Genomic DNA, 20,150 nt, shown 5'->3' with positions numbered 1-20,150 from the left:
GGCTATGTTTGTAAGTTAAATGTACTGTGAGCTAAATGCAGTCGGAAAATTTCAAACTTTTAAAAGAAGGTTTCCATTTTTTTCAGGTTTACAGCTAGCCAAGTGTATTGTGACACAATTTTCATGGAATCCATGGAAATATAGAACGAAATGCAGACAAAAAATAATGCTTCTAATAAGGATCAATTTCGATAAACATTTTTGAAGGGAAATTGATGATAAAAACGTAACACAGTGTTTCCACGACTTCATATCATTATCAAGTGTAGTAAAATTACTAAGTGTAGTAAAATTACTGAGAAATTGTCTATATATGCTCAAGTTAATTTCTCTACACTTGACAATGATGACATTAAGTTGTTGAAACGTTGTGTTACGTTTTTATTGGTAATTTTCCTTTTAAAAATAATGCAAATTGAAAAATCTTTATTTTAAGTATTATGGGACAAGGGTAAATAAAGCCTAGAATAGTAGGGATTACTTTCCTTTTCCCCACTAAAGCTCTTGATTTAAATACAGTTTATCATTTCTGCAACTTGAGTCTGTGAAAGGTTGTATGGAAACACATCACACAACCTTGTTATTAATTGTATGACATAAAAGTAATAATAAAAAGCATTTTTGGTAACATGCTTTTAAACTTGTCATGAAAAGACCACAAGACGGTATATGTTTTTCGTCTTCTACCAAGAAGGTGTGTATGAAAAATTTGGCAAAAATTTTGGTACTAAAAAGCCATAGGTATTTCAAATGAAGTAACCTAATTTGTTCATTGGAACATGTTGATCTAAATTATTATTTGCATGTGTATCAGTGTGTATCTGATTTGATACAAGCACACAAACTACTGGTATTATTTAAAGCTCATGAATTGATATGACAAAAAGGCAAGATTTTGACACAGCCCCATCTTTAATAATATTATTTAATATACATTTTGCAACTCAAACTCTGTTTACGTTTGCCGTTTTTGGAAGAGGGTTAGTTTGACTGTGGTGCTTGTATTGGAAACTGTTAATGAATGGGGCTGTTCAGAAATCTTTCCAAACTCTCTAAACTTGAGTTGAGACGAACTCTCACTATTGCTTGATATCCGAATTCAGTTTGTGTTTTCCCGATGCAGTATGACAGCACATCTGTTTTTTTATCGAACACAAACAGAATGACAACAAAACTTGACTCATGACCATGATAATATAAGCAACAAACATGAGACCTTGCATGAGTTATCAGAATAATAATTGTTTTTATGACTTTGCATAAAATCAAGGTGAAGAGCCTTCATCAAACGGAGGTCAATAGCGCCTGCAAAAAACAAAAGAGTCTTTGGGGGACTAATCTGGTGTTCACCCACCATTTGTAGAGAAAAATTCAATTTCTTACTGACACCATTAGACTTGAATTCTTCCTTAGTCAAATGCAATTATTTTATTTCACTTATGGCCACTAGGTGATTTTAATTCAAGAGGTGTTAAATGAGCATTATTTAAAGTACAACGACAGTACAAAAAGCTCTTGAAAACTTTTGTCCCAAGTTCAGGGCTGGCAGAAAGGAGAACTGCCTCCAGATATGGAGGTCAGCTGCAAACAAGACACACGTCAAATAAGCAGCTGTAAACCAGCTGGTCAGTGGGTGGGTCAATAAATCACCTAAAGCTAATCACCACAAGTAACTGATGTACAACAGTAAGTGTTTCCTTCTCTTTTAACTCTGCAAGTAAAGATTACAAGTACTGTGCAGAATTTGCATGTTATTATTTACATGCACTAGAGTGTTATTTTTTTACTCAGGCATAACACGCATGCCTAAATTGTACACAATATGGTGGATTTACATGCATGATATGCATGTGTAATGCTGTTATTCCTGTGGCCAGTGCTATTAAGGAGAGGAAACCTCTCATCTTTTCTTTTAAACCTGTGAAGATGGAGCTTGTTAGCTGACACCACTAGTCATCTAAGGGAAGGAAATCCCTGACAGAAAACCCTGGTCTTTCAACTTGGAGGTTGGGTTGTATTCTGATAACCCTTTCCCATAAAAATCATAATTTATTATAGAGCAATTCACTAAGCAGACACTCTGTCAAAGGCTTATGTGGGCACTAGGCATGAAGGAGATAGGTAGTAGTCAGGCCACTTGAAAGCTTGTGTCAACAGAGTTAATGTGTCATACATTCTGTGGCATTTCCAAAAGGGCCATGAAGTTCATTCACAATACATCTGATCCACACATTATACTGTGTGTTCCTTTTAAGATGATCTTTAAACGTGTACTCTGACATATCCAGTATAAATGCTACATAGTCTTTTCTTTCCACTTCTTGAATCCATACTTCATATTTAACATCTCCAGTGGTTAAAAACGGCAAATTTGTGGGTGGTTTCCATGACAACCACAGGGCTGGTTGAACCTCCTTAAGTGGAATTTGGCATGTTATGTTGATAACTTTACTGGGGAAAAGTTTATGGTTAGAAACAGATTCTTGTTTTGCTGATAGCATTTTTTGCTTTCTTTCTGTAAATTTTATGACTGACAGAAATGACTGAATGTCAACAATAGTGTCCTGATATATTCTGTAAAGCCAGTAAGGATTGCTGCAACATAAATGTGTTGGGACCTCCTTTGCATTCATAATATCTTCTTGTTCTTCCTCACTAAGATGGCTGATTCCCCCAGCTTCCGGTATCTCATGAGGATAAGTAACAGTATTTTCTTCAATCTCATTTCTCCATGAAGCATAGATAACATTCATACCAGGTAGTTCCACCATGGTACGATAAGGGGTGTAGTTATCAGGATTGATGCCAAATTGAAATAGCTCAATGAGACTTGCACCAGGAGGCAGAAACATTGCCATAATAAGCATTGAGCCATGCATTCCAATCAGTGCATCAGCTTTACTGATGAACTGGACCTGCTCTTTGAAGGAGTGTGTAGCCATGCCGACACGAATGACCCTTTTGTTAAGCTGTCTCGCAATGGCCAATGACAAGTCTAGTTCATTGATTATCAAACGATTATGCTCCCGCGAACACAATACAACATAGGAAGAATCTGAAGAGTTGGACAAGTCGTTTTCAAGTCCTAGCCTTCTTTTAATGAATCTTACAAACTGTCGCATGTACCCTCCAGTTAAAGCAACATGCGGCAGTGCCCCTTGGGGTTCTCGAAAACCATACTGATACCATGTTGTGTATTTTGAAATCCCAATGATTCCATGTCGAAAGCAGGTCAAGTTATCAGTTCTCCCAAAATCTTTTTTTAGGATCAATCCTTTGTTTGTAAATAGTTTATACAACTCAATATAGGAACCTTCCTCCCAGCCCTCCATCATGACTAATCTAAACTCCAAATCAACAGAAAGTGTACTGTGTGAAAACTGTCTCATTGTGTGATACAAGGGCAAAAGATCATCGTGGACAACGTGCATGATATTTTCCGGGTTGAACCTATGAAATATCAAGCTAAAATCGTCGAGCACCGTGATATTGGGAAAGCTTTCTAAAGCGTCGACAGGGTAGTCCACATAGTTGAAGTACTGGGTGTTGTGGTCTTCAACTGAAGACATGTCAAGCAATGCTGGATCAAAGCGGTTCGACGGTACACCATGAGTGACCGTTTCTGGGCCATGGAAAAAAAGGTACTCGTCTTGAATTGGATGGTAGCATAAAAAACGAAATTTGCAGATACGGGATGATTTGTTCCGACCAGTACACCACAAGCTGGATCCATCCCCCAAGGATTCGCTACTCTCTGTCGCGTTGGGCGTGTATTTATCAACGATTGAAGCCCCTAACCATCGGTAAGTGAAATTAAAAACTAAGCAGGATACAAGACCCAAGAAAAAGTAAAGGAGCGAGGGTGTAAATACGCCAATTTTCATGGAAACCCACTTTTGTTATCAAGGAACAAAACGATCAGGCGTTCCACCTCGCAAGTTGCATGATTGAATGGAGACTGGGTACCAGCGACTTTATGTAACAACGAAGTAACCGCAGGCCAAAGAGCCTGAGGACTCTGGGTACGAGATTGAAAACAAATATAAATGCCATATTTTTTTCGCTGAAACAGCTTCTTTTGTAGGGAAAATTCCCATACCAGATAATTTGTAGTAGTTGTGTTAAATTCTTTTATTACAAAATGTAAGAAAAAACTTTTGCGCAGTACTGGCCAGTTGTGTTCAGTCCTTATTAAAACTATTGACAGACAAAAATTCACGTTCAAACAAGGTCATTTTCCGTTTTAAGCGGTGTTTGCTTTTATAGCTCAAAAAATTTCCTGGGGGAACAGGCCGCGGAACAGGCTCTAGAAAACTCATCCTGTGCTTGTAGCCCCCTAATCTCAAATTTACTCCTTGTTTTACAAATCCCTGTGTTAAAAATCCATTCTATATTTTACAAATTCATGTTTTACAACATTAACTCGAGTTGCAACTCGCTCTCATCCAGCCTACTATACTAGTAGCACTAGTATAATGTCGTCACCCACGCGAAGGCTCGTGGGAGGGATTTGATTGGTTGAAATTTGAGCTTCCGTCTAGCGACGGAGGGACTGTCCCTTTATCCCTTCGTCGCATTGGCTGGGCACCAGGCTGGGCACCAAACCAGTATCTGGGGAAATTTCCCTACTCTTGCCCTAGTTCCGAGAAATACGTGCCTAAGTTTCCGAATATCGCCATTAAAAAGGTACCCAGGGAAAAGACAAAGAAGCTTGTTTGAATGCAAGTCGAAGTCCATGCTTCAAGATTTTAGGTAATGTCGTAAACCGTTAAAATTTAATCATGGAGTAGAAAGATCTGTAGATGCATAGTTAGCGCGTACCGCGTTAAGAGTTCGTTAAAATTACCAATTTTTGCATTAGATACAAGGAATTGAAAGTGGAAGAAACTAGTTAATGCTTCGTTTTCTACCCTGCTAACTACACGTCAAAAAACATCTTTGTATTCCTATTTATAAGTTATTCAAGTTTTTATAGCTATAGCTCTCTTGATAAACTCTAGAGATTGGTCCCCCCTGACTTTCTAGGAATTCCAATTATCAAGCTTATTGTTGTCTGACTACTGCTCGCCAAATTATTTGAAAAAAAAGTGATGCACAAGGAAATGCATTAAGATTCTGGTTCATCATAAGACAGTGTTGATTGGTGTTACAATAGTTTCTACCATGAGAAGAAGCTTAAAAATGTTGTGTACATGTATCATCCAAATGGCAAAATCATCAAAGTTTAGATGACTTCAGCATTTGCCTCTAGCTGATAGGATTGACTTAACTGCGTGACTGTAGAACAGAGGGCCACTTTAATTTCAGAGCAGTGTTGCTGAAAAGGACTGTTGGCTTGTTTGGGAAGGGAAAGCATTAACTTTGGATTCTTCATAGGAAGAAGATGAAGAAAGAATTTAAGTCTGAAAAGTGTTTATTAATAGCTCTGCCTCACTCTGTGGTTAATGTCAGTAGACTTTTAGGGCCTTATTCAGGCATAACTAATCAATGATGTCAATGACATTAATGAGTGATATTGATGGGTAACCAATTCAGTCATTGATATTTGCTGATAATCTATTAGTAATCAATGACTATTGAACTTTGAATTTTACTAATTGAACAAACTTATTATAGGAAGACTGGGCCGCAGTAGCCTAAGAGCTCCTTGTTATTACCATTCATATTCGTCATTTAAATATTACAACATTTACGTGAAATTGGTCTTGATTTTGAAACCATGCTCCAAAACATTAGATGTTTTATTGTCTACATTGTAATTATAGTGCTCGGTCAGTTTTCGTAAACAAGGCATTGTAGTTTCATTTTTCGCCTTAGAATATGTCAGGTTGGAAAGATTCCATAACTTACCATTTAATGCCGTCAAACTAAACTTTGTTGCCAATTTTGTATTTTTTTGTAACAGCTGCCTCGTTTATCTAAATAAATTGGCTAATCACCTCCGAACTAGCCAATCAGCGTGCGCGAAAAGTACTATTCACTTGTGCGGTATATACTAACTACTGTTATGATTGAATATAAACAACTATGTGGCAGCTTTTCATGATATCAAGAATTTAAAAGAACAAGAACATCACTTTTGACAAAGATTCAAACATTGTTTTCAATCAGAGGAATGGTATTTCTAAAAAATGTTTGTTCATTGCCAAGGGGGCATGAAATTTGTAACAGTGTGCTGGATAATGGAAAATGATTAATAATCAATATTTAATTATTTAAGGTACGAGTAGGTTATCAATGAGTTATCAGACTATAACATTGATAACTAATCAATGACATGGTAATGTGAGTAATTCAATAGGCTTCAAAATGTTTTGTCTTTGATTGGTCCGTCAATTCTCATTGATTATCAGCAAATTATATAACCAATAATTACTAAGTAGCTGATAACTTATTGAGTAAGATTACTCCCTGATCTTCTATCAGTTATGTCTGGGTTTATAGGATGAGGATTTCTACTTTTTGTGGCTCTTCAGCTCAGTAGTCAACTTGGTGCTTATTATATATTCAGTGTAGAACAAGAAAGTGTATAGTTTAGTTACTCTGCTACTTGTTGGTGGACTAAGTGGCTTGTCAAATGAGGAAGGTACGGTAACTATTTAATTTTATGGTTCAGATCTATAGGTCATCAGTTGACGTACTGGCTTATAGAACATGGAAGGTAACACCAGTGCGTTGTTTGTTGCTCCCAGGCTACTGATCTGCAGCTTTTCAGTCAACTTAAGTGCTTTATAGAATGAGGACTCCGAGAGAACGTATTTTGGTGGTTGAGTGGCTTGCTAATGACCGACAGGCTGCTGAGCTGTATACATGTACTTGTAAAAGTGTCCCAGTATTTTGGTCTCGAGCTAGATACAGACAGTTCTGTTGTCATTATTTCTTCCATGCCTAAGGAAAATGAGTCATCTGTATTTTACAGTAACTTTTTCAAGCTGTACTTTCTATTAAAATAAGATCATGAGTAATATGTACCATGTTTAGTGTTATATATGCCCTCTTTAACCCTTAGCTTTAAGCCCTAACAGTGATCAGCATCAAATTTCTCCTTGTAATATCAATGCTTATTCAACCCTTGAGGTCATGAGAATTAAGGATATGACCACCCAAGTTGAATTTTCTTGATATTCTAATAACTTCTCCACAGTACTTTTATAAGAAAAGTATGGAGACAAGATAGGAGAATTTGTTGTTTAATATCAGGGGTTAAAGGGTTAAATAAGGTTTGATTGATTGATTAATCATTTATTGATTTACATTGGCACCATTCTTGATTTTACTTTGTAGGTGGAGACCAAGCTTTCAGACAATTCCAGAAGACATGTAACCTTTAAACAGTTACTAGGTTTTTTGCCAATATTGTAATCTAACTGGTCAGAGACCGTGTTATCCCCCAGCAATATTCTGTGCTGCCCGCTTAAGATAAAAACTTCATTTTGCTGAAAGCCTTCTACGAAAACCAAACATGGCAAATGATGGCTATTCAAGACAAGGAAACTACTTATCAGGAGATGGAATAAATGCTAGAATCACTCAGGGAAATAATTTCTCCGGTACAGTAGTTGAGTCACTACAAAATGCCCCACCTGCTGGTCCAGATGCCCCAGATATAGTATGGGGCAGTGATTGGCGTAATGCTGTGGATGGTCCCAATGTATTGCAGGGAGGTCGTGCTCCTGTACCAAGGTCTAGAATGGCAGCATACGGTACAGCTGAGGTCATATCACCAATGCAAAGTAAGTATACAAGTTGAGTGTTTGCATTTGATTTGTTGATATCACTCCTTACTATTACTGCAATAAGACATTCAGTTACTTAGCATGCATATTGGGAATCATCTTTTGTAGCTCAAATTTCTGGTTGTGTAAGATGTTGCTTCCTAATACAGACTGAGGTATTTTTTGTGCAGTTAATGGCTATGCAGGAAAAGCAGATCTTAGCAAGGGCAACCATGCATTTTTCAGAGATAATTAAGCAACGTTTAATAATTTCTAAAAAGCTTTAAAATACATAACAATATATAGCCTTCTTTTTTTGGAAGGTAAACCTAAATTATCTATGAAAACTATGCGAGAGGACATGCTAAGTTCTGCTTTCTCTGCCTTCTCTGTGCTTTCTCCGCACAAAAATATCCCTGTATTAGTAGGCACCACCCATAGGAAACCAGAATATCTCAAGATAAGCAGATCATACGCGCAGTAACAAAAGTAGGCACCGTCCTTAAGACAGTTTGTATTAAAGTTTATATTCATCAAGTGAATATGGTGATCAGTACCGCTAACACTCCTAGCACAATGAACAAAGCATAAACATAACTTTAAATTAATACTTAGACCGGCTTTAAGCCCCAGTAGTGACCAAGGTCTATTTTCTCCTTAAAACATCACTGCTTGATCAAACATGTAGGTTGTGAGAGTTAAGGGACAAAATAGGTACCAAAGATGAAATTTCTTGATGTGTAAACTAATTCTCTTAACTAGTTCCCTCATGTCTGTTCAGCTGAGAATATTAAGGAGAATATGCACGTTGATGCTGGGGCTTAAAGGGTTCAAACTGGATGAATTTTTTTCCTCAGGATCACAGGAACAGTCAAATCAATCTGCTGGGCCTCCTGTGTTTATAACAGTAAGAAGAAGAAGTACTCCTCTGGACAGTGTGGGAGGAACTATAGGCCTTAGCGAGGAACAGAAAGAGATTTTTTTGAGAGAAAGACGAGCAGCTCTGGTGCGGGAATACAATAATATAACAGATCCTACCTTGCAGAGACTACTGTCATTGTGTGCTCCACTCTTAAATATGGACGTGGATATTGAGAGGAAGTATGTAGAGCTTGATTTAAGGAGAGTGTTTGAGGCAAACAAGGTTGGTACTGCAGTAAACTTAATCTATTTTTGAACACCTATTATCTTGCACCTCTCGCTTTCTTGAGCAAAACGTTGTTCTGTTTTGATGCCAACTTATCCGATCAGTGATTTCCTACTGGATCTGTAAGTAAAGGTTTGGTGAAGCCCTGGTTACTTCCTTAAGCAATATATGAATTTTTTATTATAATTCAAGGGCTGAGAGCATAACCGACCCAAATGACTTTTCAAATCGGTTCTTGCTGTTTTTAGTTCAGACTCACCAGAATTTTTGCATGTGGCTGGCCTTGAATTTCTTCAGGAAAACGTTGCTCCAATGTTTTACCTACTGCTTGCACTTTGTTTGCAATAAATTAAAAACTTATGATCATGGGCAAGGTTTCCATTTTTATCACAAAATGAAGCACAAAGTAGCAATAAAACATTGGAGCAAGGTTTCCTGAATGAATTCATGGCCACATGCCAAAATTCTGGTGAATCTGAGCTAAAACAACAAAAAGCAATCTGAAAAGTCATTTGGGTTGGTTAATATGCTCTCAGCCCTTCAAATACCTTATCCTTTGAGCCTTTAGGATAGCACCACAGGAAAGAGCTACCTTTCTGTTGAATGGGTGATGATCTACTTGAATTTCATCTAAAGACTCAAATGGCAAGTCAGACCACACAACATAAATTTAATCATTTTGAACTTCATGTTTTTACATGAGTTCCGAGGCTGCAAATAATTATCAACTGGGTATTGGACAATGTCCAACTAAAATTGGCCCATGTCTGATGAAGTCTTGGATGTGGCAGACATGGTATCTGGACAGCACTATTACCAAAGGCTAGCCTTTGCAGATGAATAAAATCAACCAATTTATACATAAATTATTATAATTATTATTTATTTAATATTTGCACTGTAATTAAAAATAAAAAATTACTATTCTAGCTGTAGACATTTTTATTTTGGGGAAGCAAAAATATTAATGGTGGCATGGCTGGACATGTGTCCTTTCACAAGCAAAAAGTTATTTTCAGCTCATGCTCTAAGACTTGGTGAATTAATGAGTAATTTTTTTTAATCCCCAGCATCAAATTACCTGATCATATTTACCTGAGTCAATCATACAGTCACTTTATTTTAAGGCAACATGGAAACTTATGAAACTTGTATTCCACCAAGAACTATACTAGACTGTAGCTTGGTTAATTTTCTAGCAAAGGCAAAGTAATGTGCAGTTGAACCAGAAAAAATCCATACCCACCCCATGGAAATTCCTAGAGGGAGGTGGGTCTTAGGAGTCAAAATTTTAGAAGCAAAGTGTAAAGCTAAACTGGAATTTCTTAGGGGGAGGGGGCGCAAAACAAAACAATCTTCCATGGAGGGAGTATGGATTTTTTCTGGAATACACAATACTCTTTAACAATGAATGTATCAATTTTAGGAGAAATCCCGGTTCCTCCATCTTACTCAAGGATTGGGTATCTTGGAAAAATATGCTTCTAATCTGATCAAAGAAAGCCGTCCTCCTTACTGGCGAACTGTGAAATTTACCAGCTCTCTCGTGCAAGTTCATGTTGGAAGATTGATTGGCAGTCGTGACATTCTGTCACAAATGGGATACACTCAAGATATTGCTGATGGTGTCGCCTTTCCTCATAATGTTACTGAGCCTGATGTGAATAGACTTAGACATCTGGCACCAGACTTGTTCTTTGCTAGATATGAAATTGATGCACTGCTTGTAAACAATCATCCATTCTACGAAATGGACCCACCAGTTCCTCGGGATGAAGTCCAACTTCCAGTACTTTTGCGGACAAATTTTCCCCCGTCAAGACCGCAGTGTTTCCCAGAAAGAGCATCTAACCCATCGTCCAGATTACCACAACCTGTTATGGTAACTACAGGAGCAAGTAATACATTGGCATCTCCAGGATACCAACAACCTTCACAGCCACCATCATCTCCAACACCAGCAGCAAGGAGACAAGGAGGCAGAGAACCAAGCAGCCCACCAGAAAGACAGGTATCTGAAAAGACAACATGCAAAAAAAACAAGTTGTTTTTTAGGTTAATGTTAACCTCCTTTGTTCTAAGCTAGGCCCCATACACATGGGAAAATTTCATTGTCACGTTCTGTGCACATGAATATGCATAAAAAAAAGGAGACATTTGAAAATAAAATATTTTGAAAATGTACCCATGTGGATGATGAAAATGAAAACTTTGGAAAAGATGGTCCTCTGATTGTTCTAGTCATTGTGCAATGAAAACTGCAAGGCTTGATGTAACTTGCCATCTGGCATGGGAGCCTAAATGGTATACTGAGGAAAATTTCAATGGGTCCAAATCTGGTGACCTTGCAAAATTTATTATTGGCATCCTGCCTTTAAAAACTTATCTGAAGATCGGATGCACTAGAAACATAAACCTGAGGTGACAAGATTAAGAATCTGTTATCATGGGTTAGCTTGATGACAGACTGACAGACTGATTCTCTTTTATTATTAATCCCATTACAAAGGGAAGTAGGACTACAGTTCATTCCACCCAAGAGCCACAAGCTGCAACTGAGAGTGAGAGTGAAGAGGACTCAGAATATGAAGATGCTGAGGATGGCATACTCCCATCAAATGAGAGCGCTCAGGCTCAAACAGACTTGGAGTGCAAAATATGTGGAGAATCGATAGCAACAAAGTTCTGTAAAGACTGCAGAGATACATTTTGTGCACCCTGCGATGGAGTATACCACAAGCATACCTCTCGACAGCGGCATGTTAGAACTGATCTGGTGGCGCCATCGGCAAGTCCCTCTACAGTGCAGCCAGTATTGGGTGCTGCTGCTGCTGCTGCTACCAGTGCTCCAGGAACAGAACAACAGTCACACAGAGTAGCTTCTCCCATTGCAGCTACAGCTAGTTCTGGTGAAGAATCAAGGTATGATTGACAATATATACTAATCAATAGCTAGAATCTAGTTCTAAAGCTGCCAGGAACCCTTCAAGGTCTATCGAGACTTAGTCCTTGGCACTTTCTGGATAATAAAGTGCACACAAGGAGATGTGTTGTAGGAACTGCCCAGTTTGGTCTTACATGTAGATCATTTTATTTATTTATTTTTTGGTCAAGCAGTCCAGAGGTGTTTTAAAATCAATATGTTGAGGGGAAATAACAGGCAAACTCTGAACTTTAAAACACAACTAATGATTTGCATTTTCTGCTACTGTCAATCAGCAATGACTAACTAGACATAAAAGCACAGAGAACAACAATTGGATTGAAATCCCCAAATCGCACTGTAGAAACTGGACTTTTGACCCCACTGACTTCCGAAGAGGTCTGGTACATTGATTGGTAGCAGTGAAAAGATAACAGTTGCCTGGGTGAGTTGTGAACTTGAGAAATTTGCACCTTACTGAAAGGCACAGTACATTGCCATAAATGAGAAAGCATTTTTAAGTTGCAGTCCATTTCATCTTGGCCAGCTGTAGTCAATGCAACTTTTTGTTACTAAATTAGCTCTAGACGTAAGTCGCATTAAAATGAAATTACCATTTATTGTGTTTGGTTTGCCAAATGCAAGACCAAGACCGGTGCCTGCTCCAAGACGAAACAAGACACCACTTCCGTCCCTTCAGGGTGTGGCTCAAGGTGCTAAAACACCTGAACCGAAACAGGAAGAGCCGCCACCCCCACTCCCCCCAAGAGTTCCATATAACACCCTTCAGAGACAACAGACCACACCCACCAGGCATCCTCAATCTACACCTGTGGCTGGAACCCAGACTGTAGCCTCACAGCCTGTCATATCGAGTAAGTTGTTTCTGCTGTGAGGTAACAATAATAATAATATTATAATAGTTCAGTTTTAAGTACTTTTCCTCAGAAGCCCAAATTTAAAGTGCTTTTACATAATTGAAGACTGAGGCTAGTGGAAAAGTCTCCTAAGTGACGATTTAGGTAAAAAAAAAATTTTTATGAAAGTGCCTGAATTTTTGCACATGGCCTTTAATTGACAAGTAATGATACCTTGATGTTTTTTTGCCAGCTTACTTGTACCAAAGAATCACTGAATGGGCGCGTGCATATAATTTATTATAAAAAATATCCAACCAAGCCTAACTAAAAACAACTAATAATAGTCAGATATGTATTTTTTGCAGCAGTGGCAAGGGGTGTTATTCCCTTATTGCCGAACTTGTACGTTGTACACAACTGATTGAAGTAGTGATATTGTAAGGAGAGGGTAGATGCTGTTCACTAAAATATTGGGTCTTACAGGCCGTGGGTTAAAAAATTGTTGGGAAGCTAACATGGAGGCAATTCAAAACTCTGCCTTTCTCCTTCCTTCTATTTTGATTGGCAGGTTGGAAAGTAAGGCATCAGTAAGTTTCCATGAAAAAGAGATTGAATAGTTCAACTATGCTAATAAAAGCTTTGTCAAGTGACATTTGGAATTATTATTGGTGTGCAGTACTGTACCTTTAGATTCTAGTACAAACGCAACTACATATTTTTCCAATAGACAAAAGAATGTGTTCACATGAACGGAGATAGCCTTCGTCAAATTACAAGTTTTTGTCAGAACAGTGTAGTGGCAATAACAAGTCCTTAAAACGTTTTGATCTCTTCTTTCTGGAATCATAAAAGGGTGTATAACTATCATCTTTCAAAACAACTTCATCGAATTTGTTGTTCACAAAGAGTAAAATGAAGCTTCTGTCGCTATAAACTTGAAGTCAAATGCTGTATTTATAGTCAACTCATGCTCAAATCTAAAAGTCCCTAGTATCAACATTGACATTTCTAATCCCACAGCTCAGAGCCAAAGCAGAGAAATTCTAAGGCCACCACCCCTCAATCGTCCTCTTAGACTTATAACTGGAATTGCTCAGAACAGCAGTCTGGGAGCAGATGATGAACGAGATAGTAATGTGATAGTCAAAAGTGAGTATCTGTTCTGTGACCAGTACAAAGAATTTGAGATTCTGAGACAGCTTTGTAAAACGTTACACGGAGAGACCTACAATACAATTTGATTAGAGTTTACAAGACAGTTTTTAAAGGACCATTTGCTACCCCTGCTATTGGTAGAAATCTTTTCAGTATTCTTTAATGAATATAATCTATTAGGCGACCTCAAATGAACTGATTATTGTACAGAACACAAAAAATTATCTGATGTTGCTCCATTTTGACACAATCAAAATAATCATGCATCAAATGATTTCTTTCAGCCTGACACTGTAACTATATTTCTTTTCAGTTTTGATTTGGCTTTGTTTAAAGTGATCACCTAATACTGCTAGTTTTAGAAAATGAAAATCAACTCATTTGTCTCATGGAAAATGAAAATCTGCTCAAAGAAATGTGTCAAAAATTTGAAGAAAAGATCAATTCTCACACACAACTGGGAGCCATGCCAAGCCGCCTATGCAGCAACCTGACCTTTATTACATCAACAACACAAATCAATAGCATTACAGCACAAAAAAGAGAGCAGCAATGGCTGATATGAAATTAAGCCTAGATATAAGAACAACGTAACTAGGGCACAACTTGAAACCTACAAAAACTCAAAAACCATGCAGGGTGGGCGGGGCAGGTCAGGCAATGGCAGATGGCAACAAAAACAACTGAACCCTGAAAGTGACCTGAAGACCCCCCACACACTCAAACCCATACTCCCAGCCGTGTGTGAGAAAAATGTTTTCCGCTTCATTCGTTCCTCAGCCAGCGGAAAACCACACTTTGTACATTATATGATTAATGTTTTCTTGCATGAGGGGGAATACCGGTACATGTAGATTTGGCAAATTTAAATGTCATGTAGCCCTTGGTTGGTGTAGTTTGAAAGTGCTTATAAATAATTCATATATCCAAGAAATACAATCATGTAGACTGAAGTAAAATAATTTGCCCTATTATTTTTCAAGCAAAGGGTAAGTACATCTCATAAATCTAGACCTTTCTTTCTTTCTTTCCTTTGTTCACTTTTTCCTCAAAGACATGAATATTGCGTAGAATCTATCTCTGACCAAAGGAAAGGTATTGGAATGATATGGCACAGACTGGGCCATTAATCTAACCATATCTGGGAAGGTTGGGTGATGATATGGAGCTGATATGGGTCTGCTTTGACAAAATTGTGAATTATGCTATCCAATGTATAGGAAACCTATGGGAATTCAATACCCATAGATATTCCATAAAACACACTATCAAATACGTCATGTATGGAAGTGGTAGGTTTTGAGCTGGAATATCTCTACTATGTTGAACCTTTTATAGATGAGCAAACTGGTCAACCATAAATATTTATCGTTGTTTGTTTGGTTAATTCTTTTAGGTGCGGCTCCACCACCCTTACCACCAAAATCGCCAAGTGCTACTCGAACAAAACTGCCCGTTGAATCAAGGGTTACTAGTCACGGACCTATCAGTCCAGAGAGGGGCTCAGCATTATCTTGCCCTTCCTGCTTTTGCTTAAATTCTGGTGATGCGAAGACATGCCTGTTTTGCAAAAAAACACTTCCTGCCAAGACAAACCAGGAGTCTTCAAATCAGGCTGTGCCAACTCGACAGACTGAATCTGTGGAAACAAGGAACTTCCCTCCACCCCTCTGGGCATTGTCTTCAGATCAAAGGGGAGCTGGCAGACAAATGCAGCAGTCACCAGGAAATGTGAACATCAGTACTTCAACTGGTGCAGGTCTGTTTAAACTACATGAATTTCATTTTAACTTTGCTTCATGTTTTTGCTCTGGATCTAACATCTGAGACTGAAGTGTATTTTAACCCTGTGGTACAGTTTTTTTATGCAGTGCAAAGTTGTTCTTACTCTTGAGTCAGGAGATAAAATGCTAATGTTTGATCATTCTAATGGACGTGCCACTAAGTAGTGCTTCCCTGTGGTACTGTCGTTAATGCAGAAAAAAATGTTAGATATAAATACGTTTCTTACTTTTGAGTCTGTTAGCTAGGTTAAGGCATAGTTAGTAGAGGTTTGGTATAAAAATAAGCCTAAGGTGAAGCATTTATACGATTGACCATGAAAAGCAGCTGATGTGGTTGTGTCATAAAATAAGTTAAGGACCGAAAAACAAAAAAGTGACTCATTTCTTAATAATTATTAATATAAAGAAGTGGGTCCTTGGGTGAGGTAATTTAAGTGTTAAGCCATTTCAAATGAAAGCTACCCAACCCTCGCTTCCTTGTACTGGATGCATTTAACCAGTTCTAATTTTCCTGAATTTTTTTTCCCAGGTCAATCGACAGTAGATTCTGACAAGTGGGAGTGTGAGTATTGTACTTATCATAACCCAAGGACACGCAGGATTTGTGAGATATGTTGCAAAACAAGCAGAAATGATCCATTACCAATAAAAAACACAGAGGTTCCAACTCCAAACCCTGGTGCACAACAAGCAACACCCAGGGAAACCCAGGTATGCCACTTTTTAGAAATACTTTTAATAATTATTGAAAGACATCCTGGATGGTAGTGGGTAAGCGCCAAATTGACACGCTAAACAATAGGCAGTGGGTGAAATGACACGCTGGCATCTGATCGAGTCGTGTTATCGCACGATAAAAACAAAGATGCATGTTGGATCGAACAATGAAGTGTGTCAAGCACAGCACCAGGTGAAATGGCACGCCAGCAAGAAAAATGGCACGCAAGTGACCAACATGACACGGTAGCCGTGTCTAAGACTTTGAATAATTTCATTCAATTTACCGTGCTTTCATCTTGTCAAACAATCGCAGCTTGATCGGCACGTGAGTTTCATCCAGCGATATAAACGTACGCTTACTTTAGAAACAAACGTTTTTCACATGTTTGCGACAGTTCCAGGGAGCTCTTCTCGATCGAGTGTGAAACCAAAATAATTCAATTCATCTTTAACGCGACACAAACTAACCAGGGCTATGAGAAAATGTCAGATGACTCGTGTGCCCGCTTCAGCAAACATAAAACGCAAAAATGAAAACTTTCAAACTAAGGAAATTACCCTAAAAATCCGAGTTAATGTTGTGAATAAAGTTATAACAGTAGAACCTGAAAAAATCTTTCCTTCGAGGTCGAGTGTTTAAAACTCGCAAATAGATCTCGCTAATCGATCTAAAAACAAACGTAAACGCCAAAAATTTGCATATCCGTACAAACAATAACTGAGTACCGCAACGCTAAACGCATTTTATTTTTAAGTTGGATAAAGCCAAAATAGCAACTTAAGCACCCCGACTTTAGCAAAACTGAAAGCCCCTTTCGATGTTACAAAACTTTGAAAGAAGCCGTCGTTTGGATACAGAAAGAAACTGACACGCTGAAACACCAAGAAGAAATCGGTCACGTGCTAGGCAACCAAAATCGTTCACGTGTATCAAGTTTCATCCGGTGATGCGGCATTGCGTGTTTAATAAACAAATAACTGTAGACATAATTTGAAATACTTCATTCTTTGGTTTTATCATTAAAGTTCTGTCTCATTCCAGTGACCATGAAATAGATTCGTTGAGTTATAAACTTTCTGTAAAATCAGATGTTATGTGAGGTTTGTCTTATCACACGCATCCCATATAGAACACATGTCTTTTCGCCAACTGTCATATTACACGTTATGCGTGACATTTTGCGATTGTGGGCTGTTACCAGTGAAAAAGCTGGTCCAGGAACATCTCTCATAGAAAGCCCAGAAAAAAAAGGTATCAGGGTGGAAAGGTATTCGCACAAATACCCCTCTGTCGCCAAAATTCATAATTACCACTGGAACCACAAATGCTCCTTTGTCGACAAAATCCATAATTATCTTAGATGCACCTCATGGTTACAAAATCCTACATTTTTAGTAAGAGAGTAATGTTTTATTTTGTTTGCGTGACATTTTCGGTTGTACTACATCACGTTTATCGCAAATACAAAGTGATGCCTTAGACTCTCGGGGAATCTTTTATCATTCACCTGTCACCAAAGACTGAACTAACGTGCATGCTCAGATACTCCTAATACAACGACGCCCAAGTAAACGCTCCCACAGCCTTTTGTTTGGTGAAATTTGGATTCTAAGGCCAACTCATCACTTGCACCCAGTTTCCAATGAGCCTTTCAATAATTGTAATTATAGTTATTGATTCACAACTGTATTATTGCTTAGAGGACAGGGTCCGAAATTGCGCCTTCCTGGTCGCCAATGCGACTAAAAATTTTGCACTGGCGACCAGAATTTCACAACTAGTCGCCAGCGGGCGATTAACTTTTTCATGCCACGATCATTATACAAACAATAACTTTGATTTTCAGCCAAATCGATAAAAATAAAATTCAAAGCCGCCCGCCAATTCGTCACTTACTTTTTACCTTTCCACTGCTTTTGAAGTATAAAACCGATTTTCCTGTTATTATAAATCTATCACAACGCTTCACAGCTCGAGCAGTGCGAAAACGAGAAATGCTGCACGGTTGTGGCCTGGTGCGAACAACATGGCGATCTGTTGATCGTCTTGACAGAACGCGAAAGGAAAGATCGTTTACGGTTTTAACATAGAGCAAAGAACCAACCGGCAGTTTTTTTTAAATCGGGTATATTTCTTCTCCAAAAGGTAGAAACAAGAGAAGGTATTAAGTTGACTTAAAACATTTAGCAGTCTTATGAAACTGCGTATATAGCCGGCATTCGATTAGTTTGTTGTGGTTTTTCAGTGTAAATCGCCATTGCGGCCCCAAACACGTTCTCTTCATTCTGATTCTTAAAAAAAAAATTGGCGACCAGAATTTTCCATCTGGCAACCAAAAATTTTGGTTTGCGTTTCGCTGCGAAGGAAAAATTTTATTGACACTTTAATTTCTGCTTTTTGGCGACCACGTTTTTCCATATGGCGACTGAAAAAAAAATTTCAGTCGCCACTTGGCGCCTGCTTAAAAAAGTTAATTTCGGACCCTGGAGGAGGTTGGGTACTTGTCACGTCTGGAGATTTCACTGTTGGCAGCCAGCTCCAAATGGAAACTGCTTCGGTCCATAGGTGTGAAATCCTGGCAACCCAGCCTGGAGCCCCCATATGAACAGAAACAGATGCTTGTCATACTGTGAAGACAGTGGAAAGGGGACAGGGGGAGGGGGGGGGAAGATGCTCAAATAGAAATTAAAACCTCTAAAAATGCTTAGTCAAACAGAAGAAAAGAAGAAATGTAGGTCTCTTTGAGAGATTTAAACCTGAATTATTAGCTAAGCATGGTTAGCTCTCTAGTACAAATCTGCAGAGCCGTGCAGGGAGATTACACTCTCTGAAGCAGTCGATATCAGTGTAACTGTGTGTTGAGGACACCACTGCAGTCAAGCAAGCTAGAGTGCTTGCATGCGGACAATTCTTGCGTGTATAAATTCACGCCAAAACTCACGTAAAGCATGAATGATTTCTGCTGTACGCTGTTCAAACTGAATGAAAAAGAATCGATCAACCAATCTTTTAAGTGAACACATACTAAGGGTAAAGAGTATTTTCCCTTGACAGACAATATCATTACTTCAGATGTTCTTCTTTCATAATTATTTTATACTGCTGAACATCTTCTTGCTCAGTCACAGCATGTCACCAATATGGCCATGAGAATGAACAGCCAACAAATGCAAACTACACCTGAGCCACCCAAAAAGGCAGATCCACAGAATGTACAGGCAGCACCAACAGGGATTCCAACCAGAACAGCAGCAGAACCACCCTTGGGAAATACCTTCCCTGCACAGGTTAACCAACAAGCAAGGATGTGGGAGGGCCCAGCTAGACCAACCCAAGCTAATCCACCAGGACCACCTTTAGCAAATGCCTTTCCTGGAATGGGCAGTCCTGGACAGGCAGGGGTACTGAACACTTCTGGAGTGGTTAATCCAGATTTGCCTGTGAGAGGTCCTTTTCCAGGTGTGGTAGGTTACAGTCCAGGAGGAATGGTTGCTCCAGGAGCCATCCCAGAAGTGCCTGTAAGAAATCAGTTTATGAGAGATGCTGGTCTACCTTTTGGTCCACAGGGATTTCCTCCTCCACCACCAACGATGTTGCAACCGATAGGAACAATCAGCCCAGAGGTGAAGGAATAATTCATTTTGTTATTTAGATGCACATTTCCTGGTATTTAGAATAATACCCACTAAAACTGACCTCTACGGAAAAAAAGGGTGCTGATGCTGTAGTTTTGGAACCATCCCAATTTTTTTTTTTGAGCCTAAAATTCTAGCTTTAATAATACAGCAACTGTTATTTCCTCAGATTGTGCAAAATAAACACTTTTTTGCTGCAAAATCTGGCAG

At 38.6% G+C, this 20,150-nt stretch overlaps 2 protein-coding genes across 4 annotated transcripts in view; one reads left to right on the top strand and one right to left on the bottom strand.

Moving 5' to 3' along the window:
* Positions 1-1,402: 1,402 nt before the first annotated feature.
* LOC146480513 (protein O-linked-mannose beta-1,4-N-acetylglucosaminyltransferase 2-like) lies at positions 1,403-3,918 on the bottom strand. The gene has a single exon (XM_085109697.1). It carries the CDS (start codon positions 3,882-3,884, stop codon positions 2,160-2,162), a length of 1,725 nt encoding a protein of 574 aa, XP_084965823.1. The 5' UTR covers positions 3,885-3,918; the 3' UTR covers positions 1,403-2,159.
* A 645-nt stretch (positions 3,919-4,563) lies between these two features.
* LOC146480512 (uncharacterized) overlaps positions 4,564-20,150 on the top strand; it is a 30,481-nt gene continuing 14,894 nt past the window's right edge. The window contains exons 1-11 of one of the 3 annotated variants that reach the window (XM_085109692.1): positions 4,565-4,757; positions 6,523-6,586; positions 7,285-7,733; positions 8,573-8,859; positions 10,289-10,873; positions 11,372-11,784; positions 12,431-12,660; positions 13,666-13,794; positions 15,197-15,559; positions 16,114-16,295; positions 19,428-19,928. In XM_085109692.1, coding sequence (XP_084965818.1) covers positions 7,463-7,733; positions 8,573-8,859; positions 10,289-10,873; positions 11,372-11,784; positions 12,431-12,660; positions 13,666-13,794; positions 15,197-15,559; positions 16,114-16,295; positions 19,428-19,928 — 2,961 coding nt within the window. In that variant the 5' untranslated portion in view covers positions 4,565-4,757; positions 6,523-6,586; positions 7,285-7,462. Of the gene's footprint in view, positions 4,758-6,522; positions 6,587-7,284; positions 7,734-8,572; positions 8,860-10,288; positions 10,874-11,371; positions 11,785-12,430; positions 12,661-13,665; positions 13,795-15,196; positions 15,560-16,113; positions 16,296-19,427; positions 19,929-20,150 lie in introns of all 3 variants that reach the window. The other 2 variants (XM_085109693.1, XM_085109691.1) reach the window with 2 other exon arrangements.

The sequence above is a fragment of the Pavona decussata genome, unplaced genomic scaffold, assembly GCF_977016875.1.
Source record: "Pavona decussata unplaced genomic scaffold, jaPavDecu1.1 SCAFFOLD_53, whole genome shotgun sequence".
In the NCBI taxonomy this organism is placed as follows: domain Eukaryota; kingdom Metazoa; phylum Cnidaria; class Anthozoa; order Scleractinia; family Agariciidae; genus Pavona; species Pavona decussata.
Note: the sequence above shows the minus strand (reverse complement) of the source record. Positions and strands in the feature narration are given on the sequence as shown.

Bases quoted from the DNA above. Each gene is read 5' to 3' on its own strand.
- LOC146480513 (XM_085109697.1), bottom strand. From the start codon at position 3,884: ATGAAAATTGGCGTATTTACACCCTCGCTCCTTTACTTTTTCTTGGGT.